The 2,500-nt window shown below is 46.0% G+C and overlaps 1 protein-coding gene across 1 annotated transcript in view; it reads right to left on the bottom strand.

The window, feature by feature from the left end:
* cacna1da (calcium channel, voltage-dependent, L type, alpha 1D subunit, a) overlaps positions 1–2,500 on the bottom strand; it is a 77,980-nt gene that overhangs the window by 49,005 nt on the left and 26,475 nt on the right. The window contains exon 2 of the mRNA XM_076269296.1: positions 762–901. Within this exon, the coding sequence (XP_076125411.1) occupies positions 762–901 (140 nt within the window). The remainder of the gene's footprint in view (positions 1–761; positions 902–2,500) is intronic.

A 2,500-nucleotide genomic window follows, 5' to 3' on the forward strand; every position in this document is an offset into this window, starting at 1 on the left:
ACCTAGCTACCCACTGGACTGTGTGTGCATTAGAGGAGAAAGAGAGAGAGATGGAGAGAAAGAGAGCGAGAGAAAGAGAGAGATATGGAGAGATAAAGATGGAGAGCATGCAAAAATACACCGCAGACACAAGCAAAGGCAAGGGACAAATAGAGAGACAAAAAAATGGTGGCCTAAAACGTACAAAAGAAGAATTAAGAGAAAGAGGGGTAGATGGAATGGCTGAGGAGAGGACTGGAGGACAAAATAGAGTGAATAAAATGAAAAGAATACAAGATCAAAAAAAATCAAGCACACTGATAATTGAGGAAATGGATTGAGAGAGAAAGACTGATGGTACAAGCAAGACAGAGAGAATGAGACAAGAGGTTAGATGGAGGGTAAGTGAGTGAGTGAGTGAGTGAGTGAGTAAGGAAAGCAACTGCATTACTGTTTTACCACAGTGAAGACTGTGTGAACGGTAATGTCAGTGTGTGTGTTCGTGTGTGTGTGTGTGTGTTGCGCACATGTCTATATATGAGAAACAGAGAGAGTGTTCTACAGTAAAAACTCAACCATAGACAGAAGGATACATTTACACACATTAAGGAGACTCTTTTATCAGGAGCATCAGTGAAAGGAAATATTTTTTTCAATACACGAGGTTCCTACTAATGACCCCACAACCTTGATATTGTGATCAGCAATCTGTTAAGCTGAAACACACACACACACACACACACACACACACACACACACACACACACACACACAAAACTTACCCGATCACAACAATGACAAAGTCCAACATGTTCCAGCCGTTCCTCACGTAGGCATTCTGGTGCATCACTAAGCCATACGCTATGATCTTGAGGAAGGTCTCAATCGTGAAAATGATGAGAAAGGCATATTCCACTGTTTCCTGCACAACACAAATCAGAGACAGCAAAGGGTTAGAGCCAACTCTACGACACAATGGCAGACATAATGCATACACTCCCTGTTTATTGTTAATCAGGAGGCTGTTCAAAAGCAATAACTCAACTGTTGACTCAACAAACAAAAGACAGATGAACGGCAAGAGGTTAAAAAAGGTAAAGAAAGAAAGTCAGAGTGAGAGAATATATCTTCAATCAACAGCTCAAATCTAGTTGACACCTGCACGCGCACATACCACAGCAGCACGCAGCACAGCATCACGTCTTTACACGGCGTCAGCAGTATGTTAGTGTTGAAACAACAAACAAACAAACAACATGACAGCAGTGCTCTGTGTGAAATGAAGAGCTGTCCAGCACCCACAGCGGTGGCGGTGGCGGCAGTGGCGGCGGTCAGCAACAGCAGCATCAGCAGCAGAACTGCATAGCCCTGCAAGTCCCAGTGGCGGTGGCTGACGTGGGATTGACACCCTTCACGGCCGTCCCCACGGCGCGCTGGCCTGGGCCGAGGAGCGGGCCAAGTGTCCTGGGGAGCACCTGGGAGCCAAGCGTTGCTCACGTCAGGCTAAACGCGCCCTGACAGTGCCTTTTAAAGAGCGCAGTGCAGCGCAGCACAGCGCAGAGTAGAGTAGCATCCACTGCAGAGCTGGACTAGGGGCACATCAGCGCTCCGGCGAGGCCACTAAGACCAGACCACAGATGAAAGCCGCATCCATGTTAGCATTAGCAGACAGTGTAATGACAGCATGACAGCCACATAATTAATGGAATGATGAATATCGTTCCACTTGGAAGTGTGTGCATGATCAAGTCATATGAGCTTGCTACATGGACACAACCTGCTGCCACAACTGCCGCATGACACCATGCTAGGTAAAGGATGAGCTAATGAAACCTCACTGATCAGATCACTGATCACACACTCATGTACCCATATACAGCCGTGGTCCACTGGTTAGCACTCCGGACCTGTAACCGGAGGGTTGCCAGTTCGAGCCCCAACCAGTGGGAACGGCTGAAGTGCCCTTGAGCAAGGCACCTAACCCCTCACTGCTCCCTGAGCGCTGCTGTTGTTGCAGGCAGCTCAGTGTGTGTTCACTGTGTGCTGAGTGTGTTTCACTAATTCACGGATTGGGATAAATGCAGAGACCAAATTTCCGTCACGGGATCAAAAGAGTATATACTATACTACTATATAATGATGAATTATGAATATAGCAATAATTTCATTACTAATATCTCATATGCGGTATAAACTGCAAAAGAACATACACTGTAGAAGTCGCCTCAGCCGTAGTAGAATTGTATTCCTTGCGTTCAGCAACAAATAACACCAGCAATGAAGCTGCACTAAAGCGCCAGGAGGCAAAAGCATGATAGATACAGTATGAGAGTGCAGCCACAATATTTACCAGATAATGTGTTTACACTGTGGTACAGCGCCTTATATTCTCTTCAAAATGCACTGCTGTATCTGGAGTATAGGGAGAGTTCAGCTCATTAAACTCAGTGCTACGGAAGCACCATGGTCAGTCAGGCATAGAGAAGAGTTTAGAGAGGCCTTTGTCTTAGTTAACAGGAGG

Source organism: Alosa pseudoharengus, unplaced genomic scaffold, assembly GCF_046254945.1.
Source record: "Alosa pseudoharengus isolate Yale_2024_CS ecotype anadromous, Long Island Sound unplaced genomic scaffold, YU_APseudo_1.1 YU_APseudo_1.1_scf_5, whole genome shotgun sequence".
NCBI classification, from domain to species: domain Eukaryota; kingdom Metazoa; phylum Chordata; class Actinopteri; order Clupeiformes; family Clupeidae; genus Alosa; species Alosa pseudoharengus.